We start from the raw sequence: 13,099 nt of genomic DNA on the forward strand, positions 1-13,099 counted from the left end.
CCCCACTGTCCAATGCACACCATCAGTAGCATCGCTTTTCGGCGCTAATTTCATATTTTTCCCACAAGTTGGACACTCATAATGACTAGCAAGTAGTTACCATCCATGCTCCTCATAGTACCTTACAGTATCCGCCTTCAAATTCTCCCTGCACAATTTGAGGAAGAAGTACATGTCTTCGGTACGGCTCATCACTACACGTGGTTCCGTCTGTACACGAAGCTCCACCAGCGCGCGTTAACAGTTATGCCACCCCTACCAAGCTACATTCACAAGCCCGCCACTTTGTACCTACACTATTTGGTCATTGTCCCCCGCGCCATTCTTCTGCAATATGTTATGGCAATTGCCTTAAACATAAATACATTAATTTTCCCTTCTACCCCCAACTCGCCTCGGTAGCCAAGAGGTCTAAAGCGTGACCAAAAAGCGTGCGTTTAGTGTTTAGTTACGAACTTACTCGGATCGAATCTTACCCACTGCGAAGTCATAAGAAAAAAAAAAAAAAGAGAGAGACATGAAGCAAGGAACAGAGAAGGAGAGGCTGGAGAGAGAGACAGAGAGGGAGAGAAAGGAGAAACAGAGCCAGACAGGATGAAGTTCCTCTTTTGGTTCATAGATGTCGCATTTTTGTTCCACTTTCCTACACTAGATGTCACCCCACCCTAAATCCCTATTTCCACTCTTTCCCACTAGTGTGTGTGGTGAGCTTGTAGGGGAAAAGTGGAAAGGGGTCGTGGGTGGAGCTTAGCGTTCGCCGTATTACGTTTTTACCTATATTTTAACACTTCCTTAAAAGTGTTAACATGGATTAGGAAAGCTAACAAGATGAATATTGCAATTTGTGCGCTATTGAATTAGCCCCTCTTCCATTCTTCTCTTTCTTTTTGGTCAATACAAATTTCGATTAAATATTCAAATTACTATAATTTTATGATGGCTTGAACGGGGAGAGAGCCATTAATCCTTCCCATTGAAGATTTTAAGGAACCAACCTGGACAAATACCCAATATATATATATACACACACTAATAAAAATAGAGAAATATGATACTATATGTTCTGACATCATATTGGATTTCTGAAGTATGAGATTGAAAGCCATGTTTAGAAGACGAACAACTCTTCCAATGATATTAATTTATATTATAGTGTTTTACTGTGAAGTACAAATATATTTTCAAGTATTTAATCTTTTTGTAGTTCACAATAACAATTTAATCTCAGTGGTGATGTATTAGATACAGGCTTCCATCTCTCAACACTAAATTTGTACAATGCTGCTTCCTCCTGGCCCCACATGATATGGAAATATACATAGTCTGTAAAACAGCACATTTATTTTATTAGAACTTTTTAATTACACAATGATTCTCATTACTATACTCAAAATATACAATTTTATACTATACATTCGTGAAAGTAGTAACTCAGCAGTAAAACAAATACCATTGCCGTCCATACATAGTATGAACTATATAACAATTGTATCTTTAGCATAAATAAATATATATTTTGTACATTTTTATACAGTCTATTTCTTTTTCGTAGTTGGACCTCCTAGTTCTTCCAATTGTGTCTTCAGTTCCAACAATTCCACATCCGGTATGTACCGTTCTTCCTCAAACTCTTCCTTATGCTCTTGAACTGTCATACTTACTCCTTCTGGTAAGGCTGTCTGTAATACCTCAAAGAATATCGAACCTATTGTAGATGGTAGGTCTATCACCTGTGTGGGAAAACAGTGAAATGATTTTCGTATACTTGCTATCAACTATATTATGAAGTTTCCAAAAAAGAAAATTATAGAAACGAGCATAGTTTAAGTGATGGAATAACATTACAAATTCAAAATTTACGGAAGGTTTCTGTTTTTTTTTTTTTAATATATATTGTATCTTATTTTGCTTGTAACTTTTTATTCTTTCCAAAACCAATGTAATTTCTAATTCCGGTAAAATTACTTTTTTTTTTTTTTTTTTTTTGGTTTAACAAAGTGTATGCAGCTTTTTCATAAAAAAAATTAATTTGTACAGTATTTAATCTCGATAAATGTTCTTTTCGAAATGTCCAAATTTCATTATCATACAGAAAGTCGAAATTGCAGTTGCATACTTAAGTCTTGTTCTCTTTGAAACCTGGTTCGGTTTGAAATTTTGATTTAATATATTCAATATTTGCTCGTATTTAACTATTTTTGCTTGAAATTATATTTCACCTTCAAATGGATATTGGCATCCTAGATACAAATTAGTTGAATCCATTTACTTGTTCTAATACTGTATTCTCTAATATTATTTTATTTCTTACAAGTTGCCGATTTGAAAGAGGTTACAGTTTTAGATTTCGAAGCTGAAATGCTTATACCAAAATCATCCGAAACACTATTCAAAAGAAAAACACTTATTTGTAAATCACTTTCTGCATTAGACATAATTATCATATCATTGTATATAATATGTTCAAGCTTATGTTATGGATAAATTCTGAAGTACCAGCTCCAAGAGAAAAGATAACTAAACATCAGAAATGTTCAATAGATATTCATTTGTTTATTTAGTTTAATGATTATAAAGAGTCTCCCCCAATGGCCTAATTAATGGTTATCATGCTTTCTTCTGGACCTAAAGCACTCGAGTTCGATTTTTAAACAAAAAAAAAAATCGTAAACTATAAAGCTGTTGGTTCCATATAACAGGTTTACTGCATGTGAAGTTTCCTTTCTTCATAAAAGGGCAAGAAATACGTAATACCTAATATTTTAATAAATAAAAGGTTCAAGAGCAAGATATGGTAAGTGCCTTTCCAATGATTTTTAATTATGGTTATTAGGTGTCTTTACTATCCATAGACTTTGTCTTCATAAGATGAAATATTTAAAACTCACACCAACAGACGGAGTATGAGGTCTTGAATATTGTGAAAATGCTGGTCATTTCATGTGAAGCTCAGTAAGCAACCTCTTCTTTATAGTAAGTGACATAATCAAGAAAACAATCTGTCAGGATAGATCACTTGTGAAACTCTGCCAGGCATCCATACTGTCATTCAGTAAGAATAATCCCCACTCATTTAGGTGACAACATTGAAGTATACAGTGAAGTTAATTTACGACCCAGGGGACAATATCAGTCGTCATTGTTATCAGTTCAAATAGGAAGGAAATATCAAGCTAGAAGATCAACTGACAGAAGTAAACTGAAAGACATATTGCAATGTATGAAATGGATACCTCCACATTCGACCTCATATTTTTAAGGTTTGAAGTTTATCGATGTAGATGAACACAGAGTCAGGGAAGATGAAGTTTACGAAAATCAATTAATTGTGACTGCAGTGTACTCATTGCTCTCTTGAAACACCAAAACACAAGAATAACATATTAAAAGACACTTGATTCTTAAAAGTGGTCCTTTTCCTTTAATTTCTTAGCTTGTGGTGTGTCTATTAATAACATGTCAAGAAGTGTATGTAAAGTCCACACCTGTGGAGTAACGGTCAGCGTGTCTGGCTGCGAAACCAGGTGGTCTGGGTTCGAATCCCGGTCGGGGCAAGTTACCTGGTTGAGGTTTTTTCCGGGGTTTTCCCTCAACCCAATACGAGCAAATGCTGGGTAACTTTCGGTGTTGGACCCCGGACTCATTTCACCGGCATTATGACCTTCATATCATTCAGACGCTAAATAACCTAGATGTTGATACAGCGTCGTAAAATAACCCAATAAAAAAAAGTGTGTGTATGTATGTATGTAAAAAAAAAAGAGAGTAACCATCAACTATAAATAACAAAGTTATGAATATGCTTCAAAATTTGTGCTTAACATGTATTTCAATAATATAATATGTTGCCTGTTTTCTATATTCACTCATGGTCTAGTGGTCAGAGCTTCTGGCTATAGTTCATGAGGTCCCGGGTTCGATTCCCGGTTAAAGCACAGGAATTTTTCCTTAAAGGGGATTATTCCTGTATTCGTCCATGGTCTGGAATTTAGGTTAAGTTTAGATTTAAGACCTCTCCTGGCACCACATTATCATAATCATCCTATCACATCATTGGGGTAATGTAACTCCGCCTTCCAGGCGCTCCAACCTCAGAAGTGGGTTACAATTAAGCCACAGCCAGGAGAGAAGACCAGAAATGTCGAAAAGACAACTTGGTGGCACTGGATTAAATATATATATATATATATATATATATATATATATATATATATATATATATATATATATTCACTTTGTATTTTCTTCTATTTCAGTATAAAAAAATTAGGAAATTTATTTTATGTTTTTCCAAAACTAAGTTACTTGGATGGCACTTACCATCTTTTACTCCTGAAACCTTCAAATACTTAAAAGAAATATCTCAAGCTCTCAATTTCACAGGTTGTGTCTTTTTTTTTATATTTACTTTCCCGCAGGCTACAAAAACCATCTTGTAGGCTATAAAGCGACCTATGGGCTAGGTTAGCTAATATCATGAATTATGTAACATACCTGAATATTTCTTTCATAGATAGGAAGTTTATATTCCGATTCCACAACAGTGCTTTGTGGTTTGTATTTTTGAACTTGTATATACTGAGGAGGTATTGCCCATCTGCAAAGAAAATTATGTATAAGAATATATTAATTCATTATCAGCAAAAGTAACAAGTTCAACCCTTAACCCGAAATACCAGTCTGCCAGGCCGGTATGGTATTTATTTCTTGAATATTTGCAACACTGCTTAATATTATGTCTTATTCTTTGAGCTATGTTTTCTTTAGTCCTTCTTTAGGTATGCTGTAGTGTGGTTGCCATCTAAATCTGTTCAGTGCATTGTTGTCGCTGTTTCTTATTAAAGTATGTAATTATTGTCTGCTACATTTGCCAGTCTCACAGACTGGTATTATCACCACAGCCTCATGCTTAACATGTCGGCATCACACAATAACGTGCGGTGTGCTTTTAAAACATAATTCTGCCGAGCGATTGTTGCTCTGTAGGTTTCACTCTAAGCGTCACGTTGTAATGTCTACTTCCTTGATAGGAATAAGCACTAGTTTGTTATATTGTTAAATGGCTATTATTATTATTATTATTATTATTATTATTATTATTATTATTATTTCATATACGAGTACGTTGACATTTTCAACTCTTAATAATAATTCTTTAACAATAATTTTTAATCACATACCTTAATGTTCGTCCCCAGCACAAGACATTGCAACCTCGGTTTTAGACCACATGGATTAGATAAGTAGGTGTCATTTAATAATGGAAGCAGCTTGCTGGTTGCAATATTGAAATTGAGGCGAGTGATTGGAGTGGCGACACAAGAAATTGAAAACAAGAATACAATTAAATTTCAAAGACCTGCCGAATGTTATGCACGAGGCCACTCAAAGACCTGCCGAATGTTAACCATGAGAGCGTGGCGATAATATATCGTATTACATAGTAGTTCATGAAGTTCAATATTATTGTAAGTATGTTTTGTGTTTAATTTCTTTTCGGTAATTGGTTTCTATTATGTTCCACAGTTACTGCAAACATATCTCAACATATCGGTTATGTCCACTACATCTAATCCGCCATTACATAAAATGATGTAATAAATAAATATAAATAAAATAAAATTATGCCCACTGATCCTAATTTTCGGAAAATAATACAGCAATGGATGGAAGATGAAGATGAAGATGAAGTAGGTGAATATACACATTTCGATGATTTTGCCCAAACCCTGATTTTATCATCCCTAGTGCTAATCAGTCTGAAACATCAGATTCAGAGTCAGATGAGTCATTAGAAAGAGACATACAAATCCCTAATGAAGTTGCCAGATTAGAATAGAGATGAAACAGCCCCACCTAGTTTTCCTAATACTTCAACAAATGACGTATATCTTGAAGAATACAAGTTTGTATGGTACAGCCAACCCCAACGAAAAACTACAAAAACGCCTTCACACAATATTATTCGAGATCTGCCTGGTATTACCACATCTGCTAAAGACTTCGGTAGTGCAGCTGCTCCTGTACACATCTGTAACCTGCATCTGGTTAATTGATAAAAATAAATTGTATTGAATTAAATATTTTAAATTACATTTATTGTAAAATGTGTGTTTATTGATAAAAATATATTATCTTGGATTAGAAGTGCCTAAATTACTCATAGGAACAATAATGAAATATGCCCAAGGTCAATTTTTCTGTAAATGTGATTTTAAATGTATAGTCAGGTTAAGGGTTAAAGCCCTTAACAACAGTTACCACCACCAACTTTCATGGATTAAGCCTACTAGACTCGTTACAGTCTCACGAAGGGCTGAACTATGCTATTCAGTTTCCTTGCTTTCCTTATGGTTCTTATATTCATAGGTCCATATTTGTTAACCTTCAAACATAATATTTTAGTGCACAAGTGCATTGTTTTTAATAAGTTTTTAACATGCTATATTAACCAAAAAATTATCAAGCATCAATGAAATTGCTGATAGCAAAATAGTATTTTTGGCGAGAAGAGACCAAAGATTCGCCGTGAGATTACCTGACATTCACCTTACAGTTGGGGAAAATAAAGTAATCAGTCCATGTGGGATTTGAACCCATTTCCAAGTGCAGCCTTAGATCATGAGTCCAAATCATTACCAGAGTTACACTGGTGGTCCTTCTGTATCGGTTCATAATTATCACGATGTATGAATTCGACACATTTTGAAAATGAAAAATAGAACTGGAGCACCCGGAGAAAATTCCTGTATTACTGGATCACGGGCTTGCCCAACACAAGTTATAAATCGGAGTACGCCAAGGATCGAACCTGGGTCCACAAGATTATAAGTCCAGCGCTCTAGCCAATAGAACATCCAGTGCTCTAGCCACTAGAGCACTGTGGTGGCTTTCCAGTCTATTGTAGTACCACCTAAAATGAAACCGTCGACCAACTTGCAATACCTAAAAAACAAAAGGCATTTACATAATGCAAGAATCAAGTTGATCACTCACATTAAAAAAACCACTTAAATTTTCTATAAACAGTAATTAGAAAATGCACAGTAGAAATGCTTTCAAAGATTCTGCATCAGGTAAATCATGGGAATATTTCATCAATGACTAATCCATTATACAAGAAGACTCTAAAAAATATACTGACACAATTTCGGACATCTAACTCAAGACCAAGCATTTATACAAAACTGGAATTTCAGTGAATTGTACAGTATGCAGAAAGGACAACCATATGAAATATTAAGTTATATACAATAGATTTCCCAACATAGTAGTAATATATAAAAGCGAATGACAAAGATCTCCAATATGACATTCTGTATAAAGACAAATATACATACCCATCTTCAACTTCTATATCCATGCTCTGTGCAATCTTATTCACTAACTTCTGATAATTCTCCAGAACTGGAAAATCGTACCCCTTCAACTGAATGTTAAGTGGATTGTAGAGTGGAATTTTTGATTTCCCAGTCTGAAATTAAATAAAATGTTTTTTATGCATACTCATTAATTTTTAAATCAAAATATTCGTACAACGAAATGACACCAAATTTCTAAAATAGCATAGGCCTACCTCAAGATAATCAGGCTCATAGAGTCCTTTAGAACGTTGTTGTGTAACAGATGGTAAATTCGGAAATGTTAGTCCTTTTCCTTTGTGTAAAATCTCCAAAGATTTTTTCTGAAACTTTAGAAAAATACATAGGCTACATTTGTTAAATGGCTAAACTAGCGCTGAGGTAGTTTCCTTCCTATTCTGCTTGCATATTATGAATCTGTGACAGGTTAGGTTTGGTTAGTTTAGGCTTTTATTACGTCTTGCATATATGATCAACTGAATCTCCACAAAAAATTCCTTATAAATTGAACGATTTCACTTCCGATATCACCGAAAATACCTCAGCGCTAATCCCACCAATGATTCCATTTTAATGGTCACATTTTATGAGGAGGCACTAGAAATAAAAAAAAAAAAAAAAACTGTGTTATTTCTGTACAATTGCGTTACCACAGGAAGGTAGGAATGTAATTACATATTTGGCTTCTAATAGTCATACATACCATAAACAAAAGAAATCTTGGTAATTATTTTTATCTCTGTCAAATTTATATAGGATCGGCCAAGCGGCCGAGGTATGTGACACGGTTTAGTGAATTAGTTGAGATGTTATATAAGCAATTAGCCTACTAATTTTGTCACATATCTCGGCTCATGTCATGTAACTATCCCCTCAACTAACCCACTAACCTTGTCACATTTCTTGGCCGCTTGGGGTATAGTTAAGTGACATGAGGGTAAGCTTTTGGTTTTTTATTTTCTTTTTAAACATGTTGTAAATCCCTAACATTGGGGATTTTTAAGAAAAAAATTAACTCCATAAATTTGGCACAGAAATAAGAGTGGAAAATTACGGTGAAAGAGGTATTTAACCCTATATACAATATATTTACAGCATTATATACTATGTCATTACAATTAAGTTACTTATCAATGAAACATCTATATTATAATGCTGGTATATACTTTTGGTAGACAAACGCTTATGCCTTGCATATACGTATTTTGGTCGGTAGGTGGATGGGGATTGATATCCGCCTTTCTTTGGTAGCGCAATTATCTGAGCAGAAGATATTCTTATGATTTTCAGTTTCACCGGGATATTTTCTTGCCACACAATATGGTTAGGTTAGGTTAGGTCATAGCAATGTTGACCTAACTCGCATTGCTTAATTCCAATAGCATGTCTATCTATTTATACAAAAGGGGAATCCTACAAAAGCTTACCTGGCGTGTGAAAAAATGCAAAGACATGTTTTACAATGTAAATTAAAATCGTGTTTATTAATGTTACAAACAGATCTACCAACAGTAATTTAAATTATTACCACTATCGATTCGTTACGTATGTATCGACATGTTCACATTAGAGAACTATCGCAAGTCTCCAGTATCGAATTTGTCGATATTTTGAAAATAATCGAAAAAAATGAAGTCTGATTACAAAGTGTTCATAAAAATTAAATAACAGTAAATTAAATTTACTAATAGGACCATCGCTTCCTTAAATGTGGAAAATGTATTACAATTACACTAGATTTGCAACACCAGTACTCTTATGTGGGTTTTATTGTTTTTATATTTAATATAACAAAATGTTATAGATATTAAATTTATTGGAGGCATCAAGAGCGCAACGATTTTTGAAATTGTAACTAACATGTGACGCGGGAAGCGGGAACGCTATTGAGAGCTTCCAACAATGTGTTAAGAAACGCACTATCCTGGAAGAGAAAAGAGACGTAATTAGAAGACAGAATTTCAATAATATGATTAAATTATAAGAGGAAGAGTTGGTGACGAAAAAAACCTATAGAACTGTGTCGAGTTTGTCGTAATGATTCTTTAATTATAGCGAAGACTGTTGCAACTATAACGTAAGTTTCATATTGTGGTGAAAGTATTTTAGTAAATTAATTACTCTTTTACTATGCATATATTGTATAACAGTCGACAAATTTCTATCCAAATATAGAGATGGCTGTACCTGTAGAGGTAAGAAGGCTTTAGCTATATTATAGCCCTCTTGCGCCTCTTGTGTAGAGAAGCGTGAGTAAAGGGCACCAGGTTTCTCTAATAGTCCATGAGTCGTTTTCATAAAAAAAGATCCTTAAAAAAACTGATGGAAAGGTTGCGTTAGATTTGGTAGAAGTTTGTTTTTCGTGTTCTTTCTTGACTGTAGCATTGTAGCGAACAAATTGTACAGTACATTGACAGACAGGATTTTGGGAAAATTCATAATTTCATCACTCATAATTTTGGTAACATAAGGAATAAATAATTTGCAGTGGTAAAGGATTCTGGTCCCTCGTTCTTACAGTGTAAGTTACCGGTATTTCATTTTTTTATGCTTCATCCATTGTCTACCGATACTGAAATACTATACTACTACTACTGTACTACTGTTGATACTCCATATTATTACCGGTACTATTAGGTACTACTACTAATAAGGTTTGGTGGCTAAACTGAGGTAGTTCCCTTCGTACTCCTCTTATACACTTGAATATAGGCTACGAATCTGTGACTAGTTAAGTTTGGTTAGTTTAGAGTTTTGTTATGTTTTGCATATACGATCAAAAAAATCCCTTACAAATTCAACCATTTTCATTTCCAAAATCACCGGAACTACCTCAGTATTAGTTTCACCTAATTTATTTATTTATATGTACTTCTATCTATCTACCTGTCCATCTGTTTATCTGAATGTTTGTCATACTACTCTTTTAGTCTTTCATGTGTAAGTCCAGCATTGTGTCCATACAACTACACATGAGAGTCCTGGGTAACCTATAATCTTCCAAATAGAGAGTAACAAATTACGTTTCAATTGTGTACTGTTTAGTTTCAAATATGTAATTTCAGTACTACCCGTGTCACCTGAGCTTACCGTGGCGTAGAGTGAGGTTGCCATTGCCTCCCGATGTTTATAAAAACATAACTTCGGTGTCTATGGAACGCGAGACAGTTACCGGGTCGAAAGCTTGTTTTTTTTTATTTTATTTTTTTATTATTTTTTTTTTTGTCGCAATGTTAGTGAGTAGACGGAAGAATATATAAAGGATGCTTTAGACGAAGTCGGTATTATTTCAAGTAATAATGCAACCGATTACCTTATGACCTTAAGTTGAACAAGATTCCTTGGGATCTTCAGCACCCTACAAAAATATATTCCATTTAATTATAATAATAGATCTATATTAATATTATTTATATGTTATATACCGGCAGAGTATTATAAATTAGGTACAATAACTTTATTTGCTCCTCTTTCTATGGCATTTTCTAAGGAAAGAATGAGATCTGCCCTTCTTTCATCTCCACAGAATTTCAGTGGATTGTAAATTATCATACTGTTTTGAGAGTTATAAACTTGGGAGATTGTTTCTTCTTTGAAAGAATTTCCATATTTTGTCACAATTCCACTCTCAGCTACATATTATTTTCTGTGTGACAATTCTACATTCACATTGTAAATTATAGCCTCAACCGCAAACATCACAAGAAAAAAAATAACCGAAGAAACCGTCGATCTTATCCGAAATGCATTCAACCGAAGCCCAAGAATATTTACTTGCTTGTGGAATCAAGCTCCTGTCTCTTTAAGAATTCTATCCCGCTGAAAAATTGATTTCGACGTAGGTGGATCCACGTTGAATTCTAGACTCTGGTAACAGATTTAAATTCAGCAAGTCAAAGCATGCACTTCACTTTTTGATGTGGTGTCCACATTTTACGTTCAATTAGAATGTTTAATGTCGACTATTAGCAATTTGTGACATAAATCGCAATGATAAATCGTATCTTTTTTGTTTTCTTGAATTTTATTGCCTTATTGCACCGTTTCTCAAACTATGGTCCGCGGACCACTTGTGGTCCTCAAGGTCTGCCCTTGTGGTCCTTAAAAAAAGACAGAAGAAAAAATAAAATTCAAACGAATTGGCGTATCACACTATAGCTGAAAATCTCAGAGTTTGTAAATGACACATGGCAATCGCCTTTCACTTTTTCTCCCAGTACTGACATTTTATTTACCCTACCCGTCTATCGTCTTCCCACTCTACTCTCAGCAACAAAAGAGGGATTTAAAGCACTATGAACGTGGTGTTTCTCGCTGTCTTTTCCGTCCACATCTGGCGCCGTGTGTGTAACCCAGCTAGGGATTATTCGAGTTCATAACAGGACCAAAGTCCCGAACCTTTTCATTATTTATGACTTTCTTAATAGTTTGGCGACACCAGTCTACACATTGAAATGGTCACGTACTGTGCGTCGTACACCAATAATAGAACATGCAAAATTGCATCTTTACTTGTTCTGGGGCATGTTTCTGGATTAATTTTTTTTATTTCCGTTTTTTGCAGATGACGATATAAGACATTTTTTTCTATTAACATTAACTTAATTAGTTAATACTAATATAAAATTCCATGTATTCTGGGTCCCTATTATCACGGCATGGTGCGTCCTCGGGAGGAAATTAAACGCAGAATAAATATGGGAAATGCCTGTTATTATTCGGTTGAGAAGCTTTTATCATTTAGTCTTCTGTCAAAAAATCTGAAAATTAGAATTTATAAAACAGTTATATTACTGGTTGTTCTGTATGGTTATGAAACTTGGACTCTCACTTTGAGAGAGGAACAGAGATGTGTGTGTTTGAGAATAAGGTTCTTAGGAAAATATTTGGGGCTAAGAGGGATAAAGTTACAGGAGAATGGAGAAAGTTACACAACGCAGAGCTGCACGCATTGTATACTTCACCTGACATAATTAGGAACATAAAATCCAGACATTTGAGATAGGCAGGACATGTAGCACGTATGGGCGAATCCAGAAATGCATATAGAGTGTTAGTTGGGAGGCCGGAGGGACATAGACCTTTGGGGAGGCCGAGACGTAGATGGGAAGATAATATTAAAATAGATTTGAGGGAGGTAGGATATGATGGTAGAGGCTGGATTGATCTTGCTCAGGATAGGGACCAATGGTGGGCTTATGTGAGGGCGCCAATGAACCTCCGGGTTCCTTAATAGCCAGTAAGTAATTAATTATTTCTACATTAAAATGTAAGTATACTGGTATTAAAATATGCTACATAAATGATAAATTTGCCTTTAAAGGGAACAAGAGTAAGGTGGTCCGCGGAACTGTTCTAACTTAAAAAAGTGGTCCTCACTTCAGAAAAGTTTGAGAAACGCTGCCTTATTGTATAGATTTCTAGCATTATTGTTATAAAATAAAATCTTGGAGAATTTCTACATCGTGTGCCAAACATATAATAATAAAATAGCCTTCTGTTAATAAATGATGAACAATTATTTCTTGATACCTCTAGCCCGGACACGGTGTATTTTCTGTAAACTTCAGTTAATATGAATAACTTCAGAAAATTCGTTAGCTTTAAATTAAGACGAAATAACCTTAAGTTAGTATTTATACAACCAAAAATTCTCAGTTAAGTATAACTGAAGATTAATTTGATGTCTTAATCTGAGGTTCTGACCTTGACTGCTTGTTCCATTCATTAAACTGCTC

The 13,099-nt window shown here is 34.5% G+C and overlaps 1 protein-coding gene across 1 annotated transcript; it reads right to left on the bottom strand.

The window, feature by feature from the left end:
* Positions 1–1,324: 1,324 nt before the first annotated feature.
* Positions 1,325–8,930, bottom strand: mRpL48 (mitochondrial ribosomal protein L48). The gene is made up of 5 exons (XM_069830607.1): positions 8,789–8,930; positions 7,577–7,690; positions 7,341–7,474; positions 4,495–4,597; positions 1,325–1,730 (listed from the first exon to the last, which is right to left on the bottom strand). The coding sequence occupies exons 1-5, from the start codon at positions 8,813–8,815 to the stop codon at positions 1,536–1,538; spliced, it is 573 nt and encodes a 190-aa protein (XP_069686708.1). The 5' UTR covers positions 8,816–8,930; the 3' UTR covers positions 1,325–1,535.
* Positions 8,931–13,099: the final 4,169 nt, after the last annotated feature.

Source organism: Periplaneta americana, chromosome 7, assembly GCF_040183065.1.
Source record: "Periplaneta americana isolate PAMFEO1 chromosome 7, P.americana_PAMFEO1_priV1, whole genome shotgun sequence".
NCBI lineage: Eukaryota > Metazoa > Arthropoda > Insecta > Blattodea > Blattidae > Periplaneta > Periplaneta americana.